The 23,395-nt window shown below is 37.9% G+C and overlaps 1 protein-coding gene across 7 annotated transcripts in view; it reads right to left on the bottom strand.

The window, feature by feature from the left end:
* Window positions 1–23,395, bottom strand: part of USP45 (ubiquitin specific peptidase 45) — a 79,449-nt gene that overhangs the window by 50,063 nt on the left and 5,991 nt on the right. For 5 of the 7 annotated variants that reach the window (XR_008680936.1, XM_055391183.1, XM_055391185.1 and 2 more), the window contains exons 3-7: window positions 22,555–22,727; window positions 21,371–21,474; window positions 17,703–17,803; window positions 2,595–2,734; window positions 2,116–2,211 (exon numbers count right to left, since the gene is read on the bottom strand). Coding sequence is in view for 6 of the 7 variants with exons in the window: in XM_055391183.1 (XP_055247158.1) it covers window positions 2,116–2,211; window positions 2,595–2,734; window positions 17,703–17,803; window positions 21,371–21,474; window positions 22,555–22,727 (614 nt within the window). In the remaining variant the exon portion in view is untranslated. The remainder of the gene's footprint in view (window positions 1–2,115; window positions 2,212–2,594; window positions 2,735–17,702; window positions 17,804–21,370; window positions 21,475–22,554; window positions 22,728–23,395) is intronic. The other 2 variants (XM_063707791.1, XM_055391184.2) reach the window with 1 other exon arrangement.

Genomic DNA, 23,395 nt, shown 5'->3' on the forward strand with positions numbered 1-23,395 from the left:
AAGGCTGACTGCTCCCATCATCTCTATTCAACATGTTACTGGAGCTCTGAGCCAGCACAATAAGGTAAAAAAATAAAAATAAAAAAATAAACGGTATATAGACAAAAGACAAAGATAAACTGGTGATTCAAAGGGCAGTAACCAACTCAAAGAATAGTGCCACAGCTCAGGTCAACTTTATGCCCTAAAAACCTAAGATATAAGATTCAAAATTACCCTGTTAGAATGATACAAACCTAAAGTTATTAACTACAGTATCTAATTGCCATATAGTAATCCTGAGACACAGCTCTGCATGTCAAATATTTAAACTCAACATCCAATCGCATTTAACAGGAAATCACATTTAACAGGTCTTTTTAAATGACTAAGCAATAACTTCCCTTTAGTAGTTTTAAGGATCTCACTATACTTTATTTAGAATAGGGCATTGGAATCTATCATTAAATTTTTAAGGGGCTGAACAAATGTTTACAGGCTGCTTTTTGACTATATATACATATATATATGGTAAACATTTACATGTAAATATTTATATATATAAAAAGGAGGTTATTATATATATAACAGTATGTTATATATATAATAATACTGTCTTTCAAAGATATATATATAAAACAGTACTGTCTTTCAAAAGTGCCTACTGGGAAAAACAATCTAAGATTACTAAGCATGTTTAGAGGGCTAAGCATTTTTAGAACTCTTTGTTTTCAAAAGTCAGATCATGAGCTATACATATACTCTGACTTACACACTTACACACACACACACAAACACACACACACAGGCCGATCAATTTCTCACTAAAATTATCCTTACTAGTATCAATACCTCCCAGCCAAAGTCCATCAGAAACACACCTATCGTTGAACTAGGTGGGTTTATTACTTGTGGCAGTGAGGGAGATCACGCAGCATGGGGAACCACAGGGTGTCCTAGTAAGAGAGTGCTGTAAAGAACCTACCCAGGATTTAGGCTCTGGTTGAATAATCTGAAGGTGGGTTTCAGGAAGCAGAGGTTTACTCTAGAGTGAATGCCCTCAGAAAGCGAGGCTAATTCTATCATGGGACATCTCGATAAATCTTACATATTGTGGCAGCTGGTGGGGGAGACTAAAATGAGGATAAATCTCTAACTAGTAAAGTAGCATTCATTCATTTCTCATTTTGGCTGAAGGAGGGCGTTTGAGATTTTCTAAATGGCAAAGTGATCTTGTTTTAGACAAAATCATGAAGTGGCCTTGCTTTGTCTTATTTCATCATAGTCTCAGAGAAACCTAGTATCAGATTGTTATTCTGTGGGATTATCTGAATAACATGGCCTGACTGTGGGTGCCAGGCCAGCTTCTGAATATCAGGGGCTGCTCTTTTTTTCATCTTTCTCACTAGCTTAAAAATCTATCATCAGGCTAGGCTTCAAAAAACCTTTAGATGTGGCCGGGCGCGGTGGCTCATGCCTGTAATCCCAGCACTTTGGGAGGCCGAGGCGGGTGGATCACGAGGTCAGGAGATCAAGACCATCCTGGCTAACATGGTGAAACCCCATCTCTACTAAAAATACAAAAAAAAAAAAAGTTAGCCGGGCGCCTATAGTCCCAGCTACTCAGGAGGCTGAGGTAGGAGAATGGCATAAACCCGGGAGGCGGAGCTTGCAGTGAGCCGAGATCGCGCCACTGCACTCCAGCCTGGGTGAGCGCGAGCCAGAGCGAGACCCCATCTCAAAAAAAAAAACCTTTAGATGCTATTAAAATTTCATCTTCCTTTAAAGAACAAAAATGCTAAATTTAAACAAATGTCACCAGAAACTACAAAATAGGGGTTATAGGCATTTTGCTCAATAGAAGTCACACCTCTTTTGTTTCTTCCAGTATGTTTATTTTAAAGCTGCCTTGATATCTTTTTATTATTTGATCCATGGCATATTGGAACCATAACATACCTTAAAGTTATGATTTTAGAAATTTTAAATCTGATTATTTTCACAGAATGCTTTTAAATTATTTTTAAGCCCCCTGACTACTATCTTAGTTGACTGATCTGCGAATTAGGAAAAGAGATTTTGGTAACATCAGTGGCTCATCTGAAAGCAGCTATTATTCAAACAGTTATTACTCACCAGCTGAGAGTCTGAGGAAGGAAAAATCTTGAGTTTTGTACTACTTTCTTTGATCTCATTCATCAGATCAGTAAGAGTATAAGTCTGTGCCAAGTTCTAAAAGAAAACAAAATTAAAGTCTTCAGATTCAGTTAAAATATGCCTCTGATTTTATGGAATACACTCTCAAATTTCATCTAGCATAGCAAAAGTGTCTATTTCAAAAAATATTAAGATTTAGTTGAGTACATTTTACATTTAGTAAAGGTCACTATTACTGATAGAGCCATGGTAAAATACACAGAAGACCTTTCAGAAGCCCTGCGTGAAAATAAGGTACATGTATACATATGGTGATGGCCCAAGATAGCGTAAACAAAAGGAAAAGAGAAATTTCTAGAGGAACATTTAGCAGTCATTTGACAGTCTACAGGTGAGCCAATGACTATATAAATTAAGAGAATCTTTTACATATTACAAAGCTTTGTGATGACTCTTACCTGCATGACTGCATTAAAAAAGCAAGTATTTCCTAAATTTGTAATTCCTCTTACAGATAAACTTCTGCATTTTCCTCCCTTCTGTATTTCATCTGTTTCACATTTTTCTTCACAAAGTTTCATGATTCTAGAAAATGCACCTACAAGTTAGAGAAAAAATAACTGACACAAGATGTAAAGATAAATATGTCACTTAACATAATTTATATACATTATTTAAAATTAAATTTAAATAAGATTATCTCCCTGAATCAGTGTTCCTGAAGGGGAACAATATAAACACAACTATCTTTGGTTTTATATTTTATTGCTAGAGCAATTAATTTAAACTTTAGTATACAGATCTGCACCTCACACTATATTACAGAATAAATTGCAGATGAATTAAAAAACTAAATGTAAAAGAACAGTCGAGAACAAGTAGAAAAGGTCTAACTTCTAAATACCATTACCCATGAAAAGAAATAAGGACTTCTAGGGGAAAAGGCTGATTCTTAACCCAGGGTAGCAAAGATGCAAAATGAACCCATAACATTTTGCCATGCCAGAGAGTAAGGAAGTGCTCAAAATGTGTGATTGGGAATAAGTCAAAATACACAGGGATTTTGACCAGGCTCGTTCAATTCAGATAATTTGACCATAAAAATAAGTAAGGGTAGTATAATAGATTATTATTCACAGAATGAATCTGAATTGGTAACAGATTTTTTAAATGAGAAAAAGTAGGGAAGAGACTTCCTTATAAGAGAATGCCAGCTAATAGAAGAAATGACAGAATTAGGAAAATCACCATCCTATAGTGGCAATTTTTGTATTATTCTTGCAACATTTCTGTGAATTTGAAAATGTTCAAATTGAAAGTTTTTAAAAAATAAATAGAACCACACTGTAATACAAAAAGTAAAATACCTAAGTATATGACACATAAGTGCATGTTTTGTGCTTACAGATTTGTATAATTAATGCAGATTTGAAAATTATATTAGGCTGGCCACGGTGCCTCAGGCCTGTAATCCTAGCACTTTGGGAAGCTGAAACAGGTGGATCACTTGAGGTCAGGAGTTCAAGACCAGCCTGGCCAAGATGGTGAAAGCCCATCTCTACTAAAAATACAAAAATTAGCTGGGCGTGGTGGTGCGTGTGAGCCTGTAGTCCCAACTGCTCAGGAGGTTGAGGCATGAGAATCACTTGAACCTGGGAGGCAGAGGTTGCAGTGAGCTGAGATCATGCCACTGCACTCCAGTCTGGGTGACAGAGTGAGACTCTGTCTCAAAAGAAAAAAAGAAAATTATATTATCAGTTCATGTTTACTAATATGAAAACAAAGAACAATTCCTAACATTTACTGACATGGTTGACTACATGTATTTAGCAGATTACTCTCTGAATCAAAATTATGATAATTTGAAGTTTGATAAGAAATTCCCAAGTTCTGAAATGCTTTAGTTTTAACTAGATGTTCTTTTAAATTCCTTTCAGCCATCAGATTTTTTCTTTTTTAAAAAACAGTGTCTCACTTTGTAGCCCAGGCTGAAGTGCAGTGGTGCAATCTCAGCTCACTGCAACCTCCGCCTCCCAGGTTCAAGTGATTCTCGTGTCTCAGCCTCCTAAGAAGCTGAGATTACAGGCACCCACTACCACACCCAGCTAATTTTTGTATTTTTTTTCTTTTTTTTTTTTTCAGTAGAGAAGAGGTTTCACCATGTTGGCCAGGCTGGTCTCAAACTCCTGACCTCAAGTGATCCACCCACCTCGGGCTCCCAAAGTGCTGGAATTACAGGTGTGAGCCACCGTAGCCGGCCAGCCCTTAGATTTTATAGTTCTTTACAATTACATGTTTTTTTCACCTAATACTGACATGCTGCCTTGTATTACTAATTAACTTTTAAATATTTGGCTGATTGATGGAAATAGGGGAACATCTCTTACTCTTGCTCTTCCTGCCAAAGGGGTACAGCACTGGGGGGACTGTTCATAATAAAAATTCGAAACACATAAAAATCTGCAAGATTAAACAGCAGAACTAGTAGGTTAGCTTCTTACGTCTCTGGCAAGTTCTTAAGAGGAAATAAATTACGACACCTGCCCCACTTCTGTAAACAACATTAAAGGAGATGAACCCGAGTGGGAGTGGCCCTGTTCTAAGGAGCAGGAAGTGCTGGGATTACAGGTGTGAGCCACCGCGCCCAGCAGAAGATGTTTCTTTCATTAAGCAAACCTATTTCATGGAAAAAAGTTTTCTTTAAGTTCTAACAACTTTTATCCTGTGCTACAATAGTTTTTATAAACACTATTAACTGGTTTCCCCCTATTGCTGGTTTTTTTATTCTTTAAATGTTATTGGTTGTTACTGGAATGTGTTCAGATATTAAGGAACTATTTTTAACTCCCAACTCCAGAATCCTGAGGTAAAGCAGAAAAGAACTAGCAAGATAGGTCTCTTCTCCTGTCCTCCAAATATTATAATAAATAATAAACCCCACACTAGAGCTTGGGGGCAAAGGCCAGCACAATCAATGAAGTGGGTCACTGAAGTACAAACACCAGGCATGGAAAAAAGGAAAGGGGGAAGAGGCCAGGTAGTTTTCAAATGAATATAAAAGCAAATGAAAAAAGCCAGTCAGTACTTAAGAAGCACTACACAAACAAGAGGAACCCTGATATGGATGCTGGCTGGGTTTACAGACAGAACAGTCTGCTTCTTGTTTATATCTGAGACTGTAAATAGAACCTAGAATAGGATGGGTTCAGACTCTCATTATTGCTGTTGCCAAAAGGTGGTTTCATAGTGATTTTTGAGAGATTTAAGATGAGAGAGAAATTAAATCCAAGCATTACTCAATTTTTTCAGGCTGTTAACTCTGATTTTACATTTACAAAACTCAGTCTCCAACAGGTTAAGTGATATGCCCAAGGTCACAATCTTCTGATTATAAATTCATTGTCATTTTATCACCTAAATTCTCTTCAGTGATTTATGTACAATGAGAAGAATTATAAAAGACAGTAGGTCGAGATTCTTACAGATTTGGGTATATGCAACCCTAAACAAATATGACTCCTCAAAAATATCTTTTTTTTTTTGGCCTCTTCCAAAACATGAAGCAGACTTAACATTCTTAATAAATGTTGCCACAATATTTTTTAGCTTATTAACATGAAAACTGAATGGCTGGAAGAAATAACCTACAGATAATAACTATATATGTTGTATATACTTATGAAATATATATACACGATGCCTATTGGGCCTGTTTTAAAAAACATTTAAAAATACATATATACACAGACACATTATTCACTTGGGAAAATACTCCTAGAAATAAATTATATTTTAATCTTGCAAAGACACATAACATTTTAAAAACCATAATATGCAAATGTATCTGTGTGCCACATTTATCCAACAGTTTTCAAAACATCTGGGATGGCATCCCAAAGTAAACAATGTTCATAAGACCATCTGGACAAAACTGCAGGCAAAATAAAGCATAAACATATGGAAAAACAGATTTTCCCCCTCCCTTCAGCAGCAAGGGATGACAAATGTCAAACCAAGATATATCCACGCTTCACTGTGCGATGCTTTTCAGCACCACCTGGCTCTCCATGCATAGCCACCAAATATGGACAGCACTGCCAGAAAGAACATACCCACAGGGCAGTGGCAATAAAAAGAGTTTATTTCATGGTTAAATAGCCACTTCACACAAGTGGCAAGGGTCTGTTTGTTGACTTTTACATGTAAGTCTGTGAGAAAATATTAAAAATTAACTACGCTATCAAACAGATAAGATAATTTAACTAGAAAATAGAATTTTTTTTTTTTTTTTTTTGAGATAGAGTCTTGCTCTGTCTCCCAGGCTGGAGTGCAGTGGTGTGATCTCGGCTCCACTGCAACCTCCGCCTCCCAGGTTCAAGTGATTCTCGTGCCTCACTCTCCTGAGTAGTTGGGATTACAGGCATGAGCCACCATGCCTAATTTTTTGTATTTTTAGTAGAGATGGGGTTTCATCAAGTTGGCCAGGCTGGTCTCAAACTCCTGACCTCAAGTGATCTGCCTGCCTTGGCCTCCCAAAGCACTGGGATTACAGGAGTGAGGCCCTGCACTTGGCCAGAATAACATTTCTAAGAGCTATTTAAGTGTTTTACTTAAAATAAAAGTGCAAGTCTTAAATTTTACTAAGTAGTACATTTACAAAATGTAACAATTTAAATTGATTTATCAATGCCCTTTGTGTATCAGGCACTATATGAACCACTATAACTGTTTACACCTAATTTCTTATTTATGACTGGAGTATAAAGAATTGATACATAGTAAACTAGTAAACAGCAGAGACCTTAGGCCTTAATTTTTTTTTTTTTCTTTGAGACGGAGTCTCATTCTGTTGCCCAGGCTGGAGTGCAGTGGCACGATCTTGGCACTGCAACCTCTGCTTCCTGGGTTCAAGCAATTCTTCTGTCTCAGCCTCCCGAGTAACTGGGATTACAGGCACACACCACCACACCTGGCTAATTTTATATTTTTAGTAGAGATGGGGTTTCACCATGTTGGCCAGGCTGGTCTTGAACTCCTGACTTCAGGTGATCCACCCTCCTTGGCCTCCCAAAGTTCTGGGATTACAAACATGAGCCACCACACTCGGCCAAGCCTTAAATTTATGATAACTGTAATATCTCAGGAAAACGTTTAGACACTAAATATACTTGTTGTGCATGTGTTTACTAAGAAGCTGTCAAATGAGAGTTTACAATTCTAGTTTAAAACAGGGATGTCTGAATCAGTCTCAATTACTTGACATTCATGCAGGTATGTATGTATGTATGTATGTATTTTGAGATGGAGTTTTGCTCTTGTCGCCCAGGCTGGAGTGCAATGGCACAATCTCGGCTCACTGCAACCTCCACCTCCTGGGTTCAAATGATTCTCCTGTCTCAGCCTCCTGAGGAGCTGGGTTACAGGCGTCCACCACTACGTCCAGCTAATTTTTGGTGTTTTTAGTAGAGATGGGGTTTCACCATGTTGGCCAGGCTGGTCTCGAACTCCTGACCTCAGGTGATCCACCTGCCTGGACCTCCCAAAGTGCTGGGATTACAGGCATGAGCCACTGCGCCTGGCCTGTATGTTTTAATAAAAAGCAACTTATAGCTTCTACTGAAGAACTATTTTGATCATTTTGTTTTCAGAGATAACAAAGCATTTTTCAATCTGGCAGTGCAAACATTTTAGATGATATTAAAAATTCTCTTCTTCCTTTATAAACACAGAACCAAATACAATAAGGAATGAACTTCAAGATGTTTTTAAGTATGATATAAGTAAGAGGACAAAGTTGCTACAACAATAAAGACAAACTATACAAAATTTTTATTATCATTTCTTTTGTTCTCCTAAAGTTTTACCCACACCTACAAAAAAGTAGTCCGCATAGTCAAAAAGGTAATCACAAAGTTTCCAGGCTAGGTTATTTTATTAAAAGGGATTTATCTCACCTTGGGAAATAAATCAAAACTAATAAAAAATAAAAGCAATTTAATTTACTCTACTTATCACTTCTATATTACTGTCATCCTTTACATAAAAAGATAATATAGACCTAGAATGCAAAGAACATTGAGAGCACACTTTCGGCACTTTAAAGTTTTTAAAGCTCTTGTATATCTCTGTAGTTTACCTTTAAGCCTATAATCTGAGTCCTCAAAAAGTAGCTGATTGAGGACTGATAGGTTTTGCATGTACCTCAAGTCTTCTAAGACAAAACTGGCTGAAATACCAGCAAAGCAAAAACAAAACAACAGAAACAACAAAACAACTTGTCTGAGAACTTTAAAAAAAAAACTTAAGATACTACCTCAAATTTTTCCAGCAAAAAAATTACTTCAACACTTAGAGATCCTATAACTATCTTTTTAAAAACTGAGTTCAAGGCTGGGTGTGATGGCTCATGCCTGTAATCCCAGCACTTTGGGAGCCGAGGTGGCAGGATCACTTAAAGTCAGGAGTTCGAGACCAGCCTGGCCAACATGGTGAAACCTCGTCTCTACTAAAAATACAAAAATTAGCTGGGCATGGTGGCGCTTGCCTGTAGTCCAAGCTACTCAGGAGGCTGAGGCAGGAGAATCGTTTGAACCCGGGAGGCAAAGGTTGCAGTGAGCTGAGATCATGCCACTGCACTCCAGACTAGGTGACAGAGTGAGACTGTTTCAAAAAAACAAACAAAAAAACTGAGTTCAAGGATATTAAATCATAAACATGAAAAAACTCAAAGTACCAGCAAATTTTAGGTGAATATCTTTAGAATCTTGGAGAGCAAAGACTTTCAAAGCATGACCCCAAAGGCTAAAAACAGAAAAGACTAATGACCTGGCAACAATGACATTAAAAACTTCATTATGGCAAAACTGAACTATAAACAAAGTTAAATATGGAATTATGGGCACTATTGTCAATTATACCCTTTGTACAAGCTTTCTTGAGGGCAGTTTTACAACAGTAATCAAAATTTATACTTTGGCCAAGAAATTCCAAAAAAATTTCACCTACAAAATAAAAGAGCAAGTATACAAAGATACAGCTTTGTTTATCACAGGAGAAAACTGAAAACAACCAATAGTGGGTTTGTTGTGAAGTAATATTAAATTGGTGTCTTTCTTTTCCCAAAGGTGTATTTGTGAATTGCCTTGGTTAAACCAAAAGTGGGGAACACTGGTTCTTCCCTTTCTTCCCATAGGCAAGGGAGAAGTGAACTTATTTTGCATTTAGAGTTGGAGAGTTTGAGAGTGTATCTCCCTTAAATTGTCACCTCTGATAACTGTCCCCATTTTAGAAATGAATCAGTTCAAAGATGAAACTGAGGTATACTGCTGGTTAGTGTTGAGGGAAGATTCAAACCCGGGCAGTCTAGCTTCAGAATTCACACACTTAAACATTATCTACTGTCTGTTATAATAAAGATGATGCAATTTATAAGTGTGAGAGTAGTTTAAGACACTAACAAAATGCCAGTGGTGATATGAATAGCAAAGCCATTACTCTTAAGTAAAAGCTGTATGTAATCCATTGCTGCACATGTTTTGTGTTTGGATTTATAGCTTTTTTAGTCATAGTTTGTAGCAGTCCTTCTCAAATGATTCCTTAAAAAATTACGCCCTAACATCCTAGGTAGCCACTGCATGCAATTAACATCTCCCTATGTATCTGGAAGGATACTAGTTATGTGACATCTTTGGGAAAACTGAGAAAATAGTCACTCTAATAATTTTACTGTGTTTTGTAGTTCCGATGAGGAACCCCAAATTAAAAACCCTATACGTAAAAATAGGTTGTTTTTAAAATGTCATTATCTTTTTGAACCTAGCCCCTTGTATACACTGAAACAACAATTTTTAGTGCTTATTTTTGAAAATGCAAATTTCTTAGAAACATGACTGTCACTTTAGAGAACTGTATTACCTCTTAAAAAAACAGACAAAAATAAATAGAGATAGGGTCATGCTATGTTGCCCATGCTCGTCCTGAAGAACTGGTCTCAAGCAATCTTCCCACCTTAGCCTCCCAAAGTGCTGGGATTACAGGCATGAGCTATACATGTGCCCAGCATGTATCACCTTTTTTTTAAAAAGTATTAAATAGTAATCAAATTGTTACTGAAACGGGTCATAATATTATACTCAGATGGAGTTTCAGATCCCAAACATACCACCACTTACTTTCTTATTTAAAAAAAAAAAAGATACAGCAAACTCATACTTCATAAAACCCACATAATTCATGTCTATTGTAAACCAGGAGCATGAGCTTAATAAATTCAGCAGGATATAGTATTTTGTCTTCTCTTTAACCTTGTTAAAAATGGCATCCCATCAATATTAAAATTATGAGCCAAATGCATTGGTTTAGAAAAGAACATGGGATTGTCAGTCATCTATTTCACAAAAAATAAACCAATATTCAACTACATTATTTTACCAGGAATTCCTATATTCTCTAAATATTTGTAGAACACTTCATGACATTTAAAAGACTATTAAAGTGAGAAATCTCATGAGACTTTCAGAGGACAATGGCCCACTTTTAAAAAAAAAATTTTATTTTTTTCAAGCAGGTTTTAGGTTCACAGCAAAACTGAGCATACGTTAATGGGGATTTTCCATATCCCCCCTACCCCAACACATGCATAGCCTCCATTATCAACATCCCCCACCAGAATGGTTCATTTATTGTAACTGATGAACCTGCACAGACACATCATTATCACCTAAAGTTCCTAGTTTACACCAGGGTTCACTCTTGGCAGTGTACATTCTATGGATTCGGACAGATGCAGAATGACATGGATCCAGCATTATAGTATCATACAGAGTAGTTTTATTGCCCTAAAAAATTCTCTGTGCTTTGCCTATTCACCCCTTCTTCTCCTCAACCCCTTTCAACCACTGATTTTTTTTTTTACTGTCTCCAAAGTTTTCTGGTCTACTTTTTAGTAATACCTATTTCTGGGTGGGACTCACGAAAATGCTTATTTGCCCATTTTCAGTCTTGCATTATATATGACCTTTTTATTCCATGTATGGGGAAGGGGGAGGTAGAGGGAGTTTTGTTTCTATAAGCAAATCCTAACATCAGATGTGAAATCTACACAGCTGTAAGCATTCTTCTGGGAACCTGAGCTGGGGTTCATCTCAACTGCTTAATGCAATTACCTAAACCAGTCATGTAGTATTAATGTAATCTGCCCATTTCTACAGCTGAAAAGAAGTTTAATATTTAAAGAGCGAGTAAAAAGAGACAACTTGGTGCCCCACAATTCCCCTAGCTTGGAACCAAATAATAATTAGCTTGCCAGTTTACTCTCAAAATCGACTAACTTCCAGTTAACCATTATGCCTTAGAAATCTTTACTTAGTCATATGATAAATTGATATTAACATAATAAATGGGCAGTTATACATATATAGGCATTCCTATCTGTCTCCATACAAGTCAAACTGAGATTTAAGACACAAAATCACTGATCAGCCACTTCTCTGCTTAAAACTTAACAGTGGTTCCTCACTGCCCTCAGAACAAATTCTATCTGTACAAGGCCCTTAAATATCTGTTCTTACTTACCTCAAGTCTCACCTCTCACCATCTTCTACACCACAAAACTCAACTTTTCAGCTGTCTAGACTTCCCTGAACCTATCAAGCTCTCGTCAATGAGCTGTTTTCTTTGCCTGGAACACACAATCTGTTCCCTTTTTGCCCAGATAATTTCTAGATATTCTTCTGCTTCCAACTAAGTCGGATTATTCTTCTAAATAGAATTGGCCTGGCTCCTCCAGTCGAATGTTAGATACTATTCCAAATTGTTCTCACGGTACCTCGTACTTGCTCCATCACAGCACTGTTTAAACAGGCAAGTATAACCAAGTGCAATTTGTCTATATCCCTCAATAGACCAAAAGATCAGTAATGACAGCAACTAGAAGTAGATCTGTCTCATTCACTACTGCATCTCCAACATCTAATGCAGCATCCGGTACAAAGCAGAAACTCAGAGATATTAAAAGACTGAATAATTTTGATATTAATATTTAGGATTTTGGGGGGTGAAAGTGCAAAGCTTATCTATCTACTTCCTCAACAAAAACTGGTCACATTCTATTTGGTTTATTCAGCAAGTATTTACTGTCTACCCACATAAAAATCAAAAAGAATATAATCCAGAGTCCAGTCTTAAGGAACCTACAGTCTTGAGAGAAAATAAGACATGTACAAACATAAATATGAAACATCAAAAAAGTGTGTTATTAGATTCTAAAGTGCGCTGCACAGACACTGAGTGCCAAAAAAGAGATAAGGATTGGGAAAGCATCCTAGAAGTAGGATTTGAGCTGAGCCTTAATGGATAAGTAAGGCTGAAGACAGAAAATATAAAGACAAATGTGCTACAGTTCAGCACTTCTCAAAGTGGGTCAGAAGACAACTTCCTTCTTTCAAGGGTACTTAAGGTCAAAAGTATTTTCATAATAAGCCTAAGATTTTATTTGCTTTTTTTACTTTCAGTCACCCTCAATTATACAATGCCGTTCTCCAGAGGCCATATGGCATGTGATATCAAAAAGGATTAAATGCAGAAGCAGATATGAGAATCCAGCTGTTTTCTACTAAGCCAGGCACTTAAGAGTCTTATAAAAATGCAAGACAGTGCCACTCATTATATTTTTGTTTTGAAAGTTATCTTTTCTACAAATGTTATTTGTGTTAACATGGCATAGTATTTATTTCATTTTTATTTTTAGAGCCAAGTCTCGCTATGTTGCCCAGGATGGTCTCAAACTCCTGGACTCAAGTGATCTGCCTGCCTCAGCCTCCCAAAGTGCTCTGATTACAGGAGTGAGCCACCCATATACTATATGATTTTAGGATAGTGATGCCTAAAAGTAAAGGAATAAAAAAACAAAAGAATTAATGATATGCTTTAAAGAGAGAAAATTTCTGGTCATGCATAACTTCAAAATGTGTTTAACATACAGGCACAGGCTTTCTTCTCAATAACTATTTTTACTTAGTACAAAAATATAAAAATAACCTTTTAAAATCATACTTATCCTCTCACCCAAACACAATAATACAGTTTCATATTCCTTTTATCATAAATAGGTGTTTTCACAATGTTTCACGATTACCATTTAGTGCAAAATCATATCCAGCATTCTTACAAACCTCAATAAAAACTTTCATATTTGATTTTCCAAATATTTTATAAAAATATACGGAAGCCGCATACAAGGCACAGTATGGCAAACTATTATATCCAAAAACTTATTCTAGAATGCCAAGGAATATTATTTTAAATCAAACTTGCCTGAGAGATCCTGTAGCTTGACCCACAGGGATAATGACATCTTGCCCTAGAACTGCCAAAAGCCTTAAACTAACAACTATGTATCTCTCAAACTTTGAAAACTCCACTCCCTCTCAAACTACCTCAAAAGCCCGTGCCCCACCACTCCAGGTGCTATTCACGGTTCCATAAACACAATTAAGGCTTATATTAGTGCTTCCCACCACCTGAAATGATTTCTTCTCTCATCTTCACCTGCCCAAAGTTCATCCTTTAAGGGTCAGCTTGAAAGCCGGCTCATCCATGATTCCTTTTTAGTTCCTACAACTGAACATTATATCCCTCTTTGGATATTTGAAGGACTTTGGTTGTTACCTAAAACAGAAATCTTACTCTACTTGTATATCATTACTGTTTAATCTTACACCTTCTTTCAGATCTTTAGCCTCTTAAAGATTTAGTGACTGTCTTATCAATCTCTATTCCCTGAGGCACCTTGGAAATATAAAGTACTAAGGAAAAATGAGGCTTGCATAAACAGATTACTGCCTGGGGTCACACACCTAGTGACAGAGTCAAATTTGAACACCAGACCCCCTGACTCAAAGCCATCTACTACTGTCTTTTTTTCTTTTTTTTGAGACAGTTTCACTCTGTCGCCCAGGCTAGCATGCAGTGGTGTGATCACGGCTTACTGCAGCCTCCGCCTCCGGGGTTCAAACAATTCTCATGCCTCAGCCTCCTGAGTAGCTGGCATTACAGGAATGTGCCACTATGCTCAGCTAATTTTTGTATTTTTAGTAGAGTTGGGGTTTCACCATGTTGGCCAGGCTGGTCTCAATTCCTGGCCTCAAGTGATCTGCCCGACTTGGGCTCCCAAAGTGCTGGGTTTAAGGCCTGAGCCACCGTGCCCAACCTCAAAGCCATGTACTTTCCATTATACCGTAATTCTATGCTCCCTTCCTAGCATCTTTCTTGTAATACTTATTCAAGAAATCAGTAAAACTGAATGAAAATCAGACTGGGTTTGTACTTAACCTTAGGGAACCTCTAAGGTAAAAAAAAAAATCCAGAGAAAATAATTTCTAAACTTGTACTTTCATCACCCATGCCATCATATCCCTGCCTATCTTCTTATTATGGCCAACGAAACTTAATGCTCATTTTTCAGCAGACAGAATTATGACCAACTTCAGTTCCAGTAGTGTTACATGTCTTTCACCACCATATTTTCCTGGTTCTTTATTTGAGCAGAATTGGAGCTACGACTAGTATGCCTGCTGCAGAATAGAATTCAATAAATGTTTGTTGAATAAGTAAATGATAAGTGATCAAATTAATCACTTCTACTGCTGTCCAGGAGCCTGAGTTTACCTTCTCTGGTTCCTCCTCCAGTTCCTTCACCATTACTGTCTCATTAGGGCGATGGCTAACAAAAACAGCTGTACACTGGGCTATAGAAAACACAGTTGGCAACTACATTTTTACATAGCTTTTCAGTTTCTGATGCCACCTACTAAGCAATTCAATTCTGCTTCAAAGGCAACTCAAAATTATCACGTCCATTCACCTAGCTGTTCAGTAAAAATCCTGAGGTTTGTATTAATACTTAATTCCTCCCACTCTCCCTCCCTCACTACATGTAATCCACTCACTCCCCATGAGTATCTATCAGCCTCTCACCTGCCCCCCCAACAATCACCTCCTTAACCCTCTTCATGATCTCCCCACCCCCATGCTTAACTCCCTACAATCTGTGTGCCACATAGCAATCACTTATCTTTATTTAAAAAAAAATATGAAATTACCGTGATACCCCCCTGCTTAAAATACTTTAGTAATTTCTATTACACTTCCAAAAAAATAAAAATTCCTTACCATGGAGTTCATTACAGTATCTGTCATGACCAGCTCATCTACCTCGTAACTTCACCTCTTTGCACTCTCTCCTAACAAACCACGTTTCTGCAATATTAGCCTTTCTTGATCACTGTGACTACTATATTATTACCCAGCACTGCAATCTGTTCCTTTCTTTTGTAGCACTTACCAGAAGTCATTATATATTTGCATGTTTTGCTTGTTGCTCCCACTATAATCTAACGCCTAGAGGGCAAGATAAAACTATTTTTGTTTTACTCTAATACTACAGACCAAATAAAATTTAATACCTGGCATGTGGGAAGCACTTACTATTTTTGGAGGAAGAAACTATTATCCTATACACTCTTAACATACGTTATGTATTATTTATTTGTTAGGTAACAAAGTATGCAATAACAAAATGCATAATACATAATACATTACTGTTATATAATAAAGGATCTGGCTGGCTTTTCTCCCCAGGTTCCTGGGAAGTACCCTCTAAATCCTCGGAATTTCCAGAGTGACAAGAGTGTCTGTTATTCATGATGGGTCCCTCAGGCCACATTTGATAGTTTATATCAACAAACTGACTCACTGTGGGCCCCTAGACAGTTTATGCTGAAGAGATAATCAGGATGGGGCCTGGCCCTGCCGGAAAGACCAACCATGTGATTAGAATGTTGGGGGCCTAGAGACTGAGTTAAATCAATATGGCCAATGATTCAATCAATCATGCCTACACAATGAAATCCCAATAAAACTCTCCACACCAAAACTCCAGTGAGCTTCCTTGGTTACCAATACTCTTGTGTATATTAGTGCACACAAATGCATGGGCTGGGGAGAGTGAGGAGAATGCATCCTCATTCCCTCTGGAGTGGACACAGAAGCTTCACATTTGGGACCCTCCCCAGACTTTGCCCTATGCATCTCTTCCTTTGGCTGTTTTGTATCCTTTTTTGCTATATTAAAACTATAATTGTTAGTACAGCACTTTCCTGAGTTCTCTGACTCATTCTAGCAAATTATCACTGAACCTGAAGAAATGGTAGGAACCCCCAAATTTGTGGACAGTTGGTCAGAAATTCAGTGGTCTAGGAACCCTCAAGCCTGCAGCTAGTTTCTGAAGTGAGGGCAGTCCTGTGGGCAACTGTGCCCTTAGCCTGTGAAGTCTGGCCTAACTCCCAGTAGTTAGTGTCAGAACTACACTGCAATTATGTAACAAATAACAGACACCATTTCATACATATGTGTCAAGTACTGATATGGTTTGGATCTGTGTCCACACCCAAATCTCATGTCGAGTTGTAATCGCCAATGTTGGAGGAGGGGCCTGATGCGAAGTGACTGGATCATGGGAGTGGGCTTCTCACGAATGGTTTAGCTCCATCACTTTGGTGCTGTTCTCATGATAGTCAGTGTGTTCTCACAAGATCTAGTTGTTCAAAAGTGTGTACTACCTCCTCGTCTATCTTTTCCTCCTGTTCCACCATGTAAGACGTGCCTGCTTCCCCTTCACCTTCCACCATGATTGAAAGTTTCCTGAGGCCTCCCCAGAAGCTGAGCAGATGACAACAGCAGGCTTCCTGCACAACATGCGGAACTGTGAGCCAATTAAACCTCTTTTCTTTATAAATTACCCAATCTCGGGTATTTCTTTATAGAAATACAAGAAAAGACTAATACAGGTACTATGCAAGTATTTTTACATGCACTATTGCTAAATCTTTAGAAAATATTATCTCTAGGCCTCACAGTAACTCCATAAGACAGAATTCTCATCCTAATTTTATAAATAAGGAAACTAAGCAATAAAAGTGACCATGGCCAGTTAAGTGGGGAAGTCTAAATTCAAACTTATCAGGACTGACTTCAAAGCCCATGATCTAGACACGACATACTTCAGTTTCTCAAATTGGTTATATAAACGTATAACAAGGTTGCCACCTAAGAATGCATGATACTCATAATTTTTTTTTTTTTCTTGAGACGGGGTCTTGCTCTGTCGCCCAGACTGGAGTGCAGTGGCATGTTCTTGGCTCACTGCAACCTCCGCCTCCCCTCCCAGGTTCAAGCGATTCTCCTGTCTCAGCCTCCCGAGTAGCTGGGATTACAGGCATGTGCTACCGTACCCGGCTAATTTTTGTATTCTTAGTAGAAACGGGGTTTCACCATGTTGGCCAGGCTGGTCTCAAACCCTTGACCTCATGATCCACCCACCTTGGCCTCCCAAAATGCTGGGATTACAGGCATGAGCCACTGCACCCAGCCGATACTCATAATATCTTTATTCAAATTATTGGCTGGGCTGTCACAGTAAAATCTAAAGTATTCTTTATGAATTTATGAACTCTTTATATGAAATACTGTATTTTAACACAGATTCCTTTAGTAATCGCTTAACTTACTTGTTTGTGTTTTAGAAGCATGTTTCTGGAGAAAATCAACTATCTGAGCCAAAACCTTCTTATTACAATGCGTTGATAATTTTTCATCACATTCATAACACCTGAAAAAATATAAAATTTAAGAAAATATTATGAAAATATTCTCAATAATTTTGCACATCAGATAACAAAGTTGGTATTTAGTTACTTTTGTCTTTAAATTACATGGGAGGGAATACAAAGGGGAAGCCACCAGGTAAGTCTAGAGAAATAAGCAGAGGACAATTCATACAGAGACTTACAGTTGAAATGAAAGTTTTGGCAGTTTATCTTAGGTATAATGAAATGCCACGAGAGGGTTCTTAAGCAGGGCCATGATATGGTCCAACTTACACTTTATTTATTTTTTATTTTTGAGACTGAGTCTCGCTCTGTTTCCCAGGCTGGAGTGCAGCTGCGCAATCTCAGCTCACTGCAGCCTCTGCCTCCAGGGTTCAAGTGACTCTCCTGCCTCAGCCACCCAGTAGCTGGGATTACAGGCATGCACCACTACGCCCAGCTAATTTTTGTATTTTTATTAGAGATGGGGTTTCACCATGTTGGTCAGACTGGTCTCGAATGCCTGACCTCAAGTGATCCACCCGCCTCGGCCTCCCAAAGTATTGGGATTACAGGTGTGAGCTACCACACCCAGCCCCAACTTATACTTTAAAAACATCACTCTCGCTAATGTGATAAACTAGATTGGAGGGATTGGAGGGCATCAGGAAGAGAAACAGATTAGTATAGTAGCAGAGGATCTGGAGAGAAATGGGCATTCTTTATATATATATTTGCAGGTAGAAACAGTAACAAATTAGATATAAAAGAGGAGGGAAAGGGAAGTGTCAAAATAACTGCCATGGGTAGGGAGAAGTGAGTGAGACAATGTCAGCAATTCTCAATGTTGTTGTTGAGAATCACTGATATTCTCAATGAGGAGTGATTTTGCCACCTAGGGAACATTTGACAGTTTTGGTTCTGACAACTGGTGAGAGGTGAGAGGACCACTACTTGTATTTAAGTGGGCAGAGGCCAGGGATGCTGGTAAACATCCAATAATGTACAGAACAGCACAGCAAGGAATTAATCACAGAGCATTAACAGTCCAAATGCCAATAGTATTGAGATCGAGAAATCCTGGCCTAGACGAAACAAGACTTGCTGTGAGTTGATAATGTTTAAAGCTGGAAAAACAACAACAACAACTGAAGCTGGTTGATGGGTATAGGTAAATTCATTATACCACTCTGTCTACTTTTGTTAACAGGCTAAAAAATAAAATAAGATAAAAAGGGGGAAGGAAATAACTGCCAGGCTTCTAGCTTGATTACATATAGAGATAGGTAAGACTCAAAGAAATAGCTGTTCTATTTTGCTTGGCGCTTATTTGGAGGTAGAGGGTTAGGAAAGACATTTTCAAAAGCACATTCCAATTCAGAAAACTACCCTCAATTACGTTTACTCATTAATACATCGTATTAATTTGTTTCTTCTGTATATTATAATTACCTGTTTCCTTTATCCTCATGAGATCCAGTGATCATTCAAGAACATGTGTTGGAAAGTGTTCAAAGTGTTTTATAAACATAATGCATTATGGCCGGGTGTAGTGGCTCACACCTGTAATCCCAGCAGTTTGGTAGGCCAAGGCAGGAGGATCACTTGAGGTTGGGAGTTCGAGACTGGCCTGGCCAATATGGTGAACTACCATCTCTACTAAAAATACAAAAATTAGCAGGGCGTGGTGGCGGGCACCTGTAATTCCAGCCGCTCCCAGCCCAGGAGGCAGAGGTTGCAGTGAGCCGAGATCACGCCACTGCACTCCAGCCTGGGTGACAGAGTGAGATTCCATCTCAAAAAAAAAAAAACCAAAAAACATAATGCATTACACCAATGCTACATTACATGTTCACAATCTTCTTACCCACCTTTTTCTAATTCAGTAACTCTTAAACTGTGGTCTCCAGACCAGCAGCACTGGCAACACTTGGGAGCTTGTTAAATGCAAATTCTCTGGCTCGTCCACCCCAGAACTACTAAATTAGAATTTCTCTGCAATCTGTCGTAACAAGATCTCCCTGAGATTCTGATGCACCTAGAGTTTGAGACCGCTAAAGTGAAATCCTTATTGAACTGCCACACTATGGCACCACTGCTGTCTCCCTTGGTTCCAATGCATCATTTATATATTAAGTTCCCTCTGTTCTTTCCTCATTCTCCCCAGTACTACTACTTGGGACTCACAACAACAAAGAAAAACACAAATGCAGCTGGTGTCCAACCCTTCTGGCTGTATTAAAGATGATGACCTCTTCTGTCAGCCAAAATACCCTTATATTAATTTTAGACAAAATATTTTTATGTTAAAGAAAATCTGAGACTCCTGAAAATTCATTCAAGGAACGCTTAGGAGTCCATAGATTCAAGTTGGAAAATTATTGTAAAACACAGAGGAAGCATTTCAACATAGTGTCCATTTATACTACCAAAACAGTGTGATATGCTAAGAAGAAACTAGAAAATAAAAAAACTTGTTTTTGGTTTTTTTGAAATGGAGTGTCACTCTATCACCCAGGCTGGAGTGCAGTGGCAACCTCCACCTCCCAGGTTCAAGCGATTCTCCTGCCTCAACCTCCTGAGCAGCTGGGACTACAGGCGTGCGCCACCACGCCCAGCTAATTTTTGTATCTTTCGTAGAGACGGGGTTTCACCATATTGGCCAGGCTGGTCTCAAACTGCTGACCTCAAGTGATCCGCCCACCTCAGCCTCCCTAAGTGCTGGAATTACAGGTGTGAGCCATCACGCCCCACAAAAAACTTGTTTTAGTACCTGGATTTTTACTTCATAACCACAAAAAGGTAAATATTACATAGTTTCCTTACAGGTAACATAGGAAACTGGACTAGATTCTCAACCAGGATTAAAGAGCAGAATGACCTGAAAAGTTTTTACAAGCTACTTATGCCCAGCTCTTCCCTCTCCCTTCAGAAAATGACCTGACTGCTTGAAGTATCTTCCTTCTCTACAACACTAGAATTCTGTATTAGCAAGTTCACTACCAAAAATATCAACTAAAAAGAATTTTTCTTTATATTATACAAGGAAAATGATAGAGAAAAGTAGAGAGGCCGGGCGCAGTGGCTCACACCTGTAATCCTAGCACTTTGGGAGGCCAAGGAGGGCATATTGCCTGAGCTCAGGAGTTCAAAGACCAGCCTGGGCAACATGGTGAAACCCTGTCTCTACTAAAACACATAAAATTAGGCAGGCATGGCGGCATGCGCCTGTGGTCCCAGCTACTCAGGAGGCTGAGGCAGGAGAATTGCTTCAACCCGGGAGGCAGAGATTGCAGGGAGCTGAGATCACGCCACTGCACTCCAGCCTTGGCGACAGAGTGAGACTCTGTCTCAACAACAACAACAACAACAACAACAAAAAGTAGAGAGATAGTTAAAATTTTTCCAATTTAAATTTTATATTCACAGGTAATATTAATTTTCTTGAAGTATCCCATAGATTGTGTTCAGGTTAAAAAACCATAAGCTGATAGAACATCTTTAAATATTTTACCTTAAAAGCTTAAAGAAAAAAAAAAAATTGGGGGGCTGTGGTTAGTGGACACAAGAACTAACAAAATTTAACTTACCATATAATCCATGTGCTCAGATTAATTATAATACAATGGGGCTCTGTTCTGGAACTCTTAAAGTGCTTCAATGAATGTTGGCTTTCTGAGTTTTTACCACATCCCTGAAGATGAACAGAATTTTATTTTGTATGACTTACAAATGTTTGTTTCAAATTAATCAAAACTTAAATTATACTCACACTTATACTGAAAAGTTTTGTTTTGTTTTTAATTTCAGGCCAGAGGAGAAAGTTTCAAAAAAGTAATATGGATTCTCATTAAATTTAATTTCTTGCCAACAGGCTAACATGCTCAATATACAGTATTTACCTAAAACAATCATGGGCAAAGTTAATTTCCCTATCATTTAAAAATGTGCACACTGTGGAACACCCAGCATCCTGGCAGGCCAGTGGTGCCCTTCCGCAAACACACATTTCCCAATCCCGTACACAACTTCACCCCAGCCCACTGAGAACTACTGAGACACAGACCAATCATAGCGATTTCCCTCACTAGGTAAGTAAAGAAATGAGATGCAATTCTGGTTAATGCAACATGAGGGGAAGTCAAATCCGCTGAATCTTTCCAGAAGGTTTTTTTTTTTTGTTTTTTAAGAGGAACACAACCATGAGGTTGAGGATGGCACAGCAGAAAACAGAATAAACCTCAGTTTTTAATGTTCTTTCCATTAAATTAACTAATCCTGAAGTGGCCTTACTTCTGGACATTTTGTGTGAGATAATGAAGATTTCTCTTATTTTTTTAAAAAAGTATATACTTTTAATTTCATTAAAAAATTCCTTTATTACAGATATCAATAACTTTTAAACTTTAAGATTTTAAATTACTTTGCAAAAGCAGCAGAATAATCTGTTTTGAGAGAGAAAAAAATTAATCTGAAAGGTAGATCCATTTCCTAAGTAAATACAAAAGGTAAAGACTGGTCCAGATATGGGAACTACTGCAAATAGGTTGAATTCCCTCTGCAAGTATTTATAAACCACACCTGATTACTTTCTGAACATAGCATACCTTTTACTTTACCTTAACAATCATTTTTAAGTTCATTCCTGGAAAATTTCTATCTAAATTGGAATAAATTTATCTTAACTCCTATGCATGACCAACAGTCCAACTCACAATAAGCATTTAAGGAAAACATTTCAGACAAACTCACATATAAATAATACTTTTCTTACCTGGAAGCCACACTTGAGGCACAACCAAATATCAGAAGTAAGTACTAGCTGCCCATCATAGAATCTTCTTTCTTTTAAACATTCTGAGCAAACTGACCACAGATTCTCAGCTATTGCTCTCTTTACATGATTCACGCTGATAGCATGACTTACATGTTGGCAAGTTAAACCTACTGAATAAGATAAAACAAAATCTCAACATTTTCTTTGCTACACCAAAGTGCTACCATTACTGAGCAAACCTCAAAAGTATTAAATGCTGTTAACTAAAAAGCAGAGATTGAACACACAAAATAACTCAAAAGACATATGCTATATAATTCCATTTATATAATGTTCATGAAATAACATAATTATAGAATGAGAAGAGATTCATGGTTGTAGGGAGCAATGGACGCAAGGCAGAGGGTGTTGCTATAAATGGACAGCACATAGAGTGGTGATGACACAGTCAAGTATCTTGATTGGTGGTGGTTATACAAAGCTATACATGTACTAAAATTGGATGATGTTTCGATAGCCAGTTTGCTGCACTGTAGGATGTCTGAATTATCTCTTTAAATATCATTAGGACCTTATCTGATGTCCCTAATTTATTAGAGTTTAAATTTTTGAACTAATTTTAGATTCACAGGAAGGTATAAAGAAATATACAAGGAGTTCTCATTCACCCTTCACTGAGCCTCCCCTGATGTTAATGTTTTGCACCGCTATAGTAAAATATCAAAACCAGGAAGCTGACGTTGGTACAATCCTTAGAACTTATTCGGATTTCAGAAGACATAGGCACTCATATGTGAGTGTGTTTGTGTATAGCTGTATGCAACTATGCATACCTAAA

This window comes from Gorilla gorilla, chromosome 5 (assembly GCF_029281585.2).
Source record: "Gorilla gorilla gorilla isolate KB3781 chromosome 5, NHGRI_mGorGor1-v2.1_pri, whole genome shotgun sequence".
NCBI lineage: Eukaryota > Metazoa > Chordata > Mammalia > Primates > Hominidae > Gorilla > Gorilla gorilla.